The sequence below is a fragment of the Littorina saxatilis genome, linkage group LG4 (genome assembly GCF_037325665.1).
Source record: "Littorina saxatilis isolate snail1 linkage group LG4, US_GU_Lsax_2.0, whole genome shotgun sequence".
NCBI lineage: Eukaryota > Metazoa > Mollusca > Gastropoda > Littorinimorpha > Littorinidae > Littorina > Littorina saxatilis.
Window position 1 is genome coordinate 60,458,954 of NC_090248.1, and position 2,500 is coordinate 60,461,453.

Consider the following 2,500-nt stretch of genomic DNA (forward strand, 5'->3'; position numbering starts at 1 on the left):
AACTGTTGTCTTATGACATAAGCCCTATAAATTAACCTCAGCTGGAACCATTTTAGCTGACAATCAACTGTTGTCTTATGACATAAGTAAAAGATCTTGTTCCAGCTGAGGTTATCAAAAATACCATTCCATTTCACCACACCAGCTGGGGCTGAGTCTGCTGCGGCCAAACACGATTGGACACTATGGTTTCCTTCAAATATTATTTTCCATGGTTTTTGCTTTAACAATTCATAGTTTGCCTCCTGTATTACATTTATCTTTTTCTGATATGTCTTAATAGATTTGACCATTCCTGCAAATTTCAAAAAATTAACCTTCAACGTAGGAAATTTTATCTGAAAATCTACAAAATTCAATAGACTGCCATTTTCATTCAGTAAATGACAGACTTGGAAAATACCCCTTTCTGTCCAATCTTTAAAGTATACAGTGTGTTTTCCAATTACAATATTTCTATTATAAAAGATACATTCTGCATTAAACTCACTTACTTCAGTTGGTATACATTTTATGCTTAATTTCTTGAAATGTTTCAATGCATCATGCCAAAAAGGATTGTGGATTGATTGCATTAAAGTGTTGGCAAACTCACCCCCTAGTTGCTGCTGTTTATCCAGCTCAGGATAAAGACAGAGCGTAAACCTCACCGCAGATTTAGGCACTGCCTAACACACAGACAAACAGAAACACCGACGGACAGATAGATACGTGTGTGTTCGGCCTTCGTTGTCGAAGATGACCAAGGCTAATAATTGGCGTGTAAATTCCTGGTCTGATGTGGTCCAGAGTGGCTGATGAGGCGTATCCGGGGCCAAGGCCGAGGTACACGAGAAAGTTACCAAATGTGAGAGAGCCAGCCGCGGTGTTGGATTGGTTGAAATTGAGATTTGTTGGGATTTCACCGAATCATGCCCCGCTGTTTGTTCTCACCCGTTTGGGTGGCACCCAATTTCGCTTCATGCACCTCGGCCCAGGAATCCTCTCCCACATGCCGGGCATACAGGGGTAACTACGTACGACACTTGGGGGACTGACGGCTCTTAGACTAGATAAACGGTTTCAAAGTCACAAATTGTCTCGCTTGTGTCTTCCGAACGAACTTCTGAACAATTTGTCAGATAAGTTTATTTTCTGTATTATAAGTGTTCGTCTGTCTGTCCACTTAAAAGACCGTTAGGTCAAAGATCAGTGACAGTAATGCTTTGTTTTGTCACAATTAACGTTCCTATAAAATACTTGTTTTGCTTTCTACGATAAACTGACACGGACAGTCTAGTTCACAGACAAAAAGAATGACTGTCTAATAGACCAACATTGGATCACCCTTCAAGGTAGGGAAGGATACCGACTGACCTGAAACTTGTGCGGCCGGAGCCACAGGTCTCCGTGGGGTGTGAGATCTGGCAGACGACCTTCGGACGCGGGCGACAGGCTGATGTTGAAGTTGTGCAGGAGAGAGCTCACCATTAGCAACAGCTGCAGCTTCAGCAGCTCTTCCTCTGTGCTGGACCATAGCGAGCCTGTCAGGCTGGGCATCCTGCATCACCATCGTCGTCGTCGTCGTCGTCATCATCATCATCGTCATCATCATCATTACCATCGTCATCGTCATCATTAGCATAACCATTGGGCTTATACATTTTCTCAAGTGTGATCATAGCATACATAGAGAATACTACATGGCTTCCTGTGTCGTACCAGATTTAACACGAGTTGGTTGTTTAAATATTGAACTGCGAGCGAAAGCGAGCTGTTCACTATTTGAAAAAGCAACGAGTGTAAATCTGGTACGACACAGCAAGCCATGTAGTATTCTGTTTATCCTTCATACTGTACTTACGTGTATTTTTACTGAACATGTCTTGCAGACGAGGCAGCTAAATTGAAGACGCTTGTTTTGGAACCTCGATCTCTTCTGACGCCTCGTGCAATCTATTACGTCAAAGCAAAGAAACGTCACTCTGAAAGTGTGGCGTGACGTGTTAGTTCTAAAGATTCATCAAGGGTAATTAGCGAGCGCAATTTTTGTTTCTATAATGACGTTTGTCTCGGTGACTTTGGCATCATAAGCAGTGGAAAAACAGGTCCCTGCCAGACTTGCTTGACATGACCTCATTTACATGATATGCACACGTGTGATCTGAACGATTATTATCTCACGGGTGTCTCTCTCACGTATATAGCATACAGTGTAATAAGTTTACATATATTTAAGACATTTAAAACTAATACGATATTTTTGTTTTTAGATTGTATTGGAGAAACTCATTTATTAGTTTTTAAGCTAACATGAAGAACTGCAATCCCACACTCCAGACTATGTCAAATATTACTTGATTAAAATGGCAATCAATTTGTTTGAAGAGGTCGTAACAATACAGTTCCAACTGCATACATTCACACTACTGGATTCCCAGGTTATCGGTTGGGGCGATCAACATTCAATGTAAACGTATAAATTCTAATAATTTGAATAAAAAGAAAACACACCAGTAAC

General features: G+C 41.0%; 1 protein-coding gene across 1 annotated transcript in view; it reads right to left on the bottom strand.

Moving 5' to 3' along the window:
- The window catches only part of LOC138965670 (steroid 17-alpha-hydroxylase/17,20 lyase-like), an 11,294-nt gene that overhangs the window by 2,187 nt on the left and 6,607 nt on the right, over positions 1–2,500 (bottom strand). Inside the window, exon 6 of the mRNA XM_070337845.1 lies at positions 1,357–1,540. Within this exon, the coding sequence (XP_070193946.1) occupies positions 1,357–1,540 (184 nt within the window). The remainder of the gene's footprint in view (positions 1–1,356; positions 1,541–2,500) is intronic.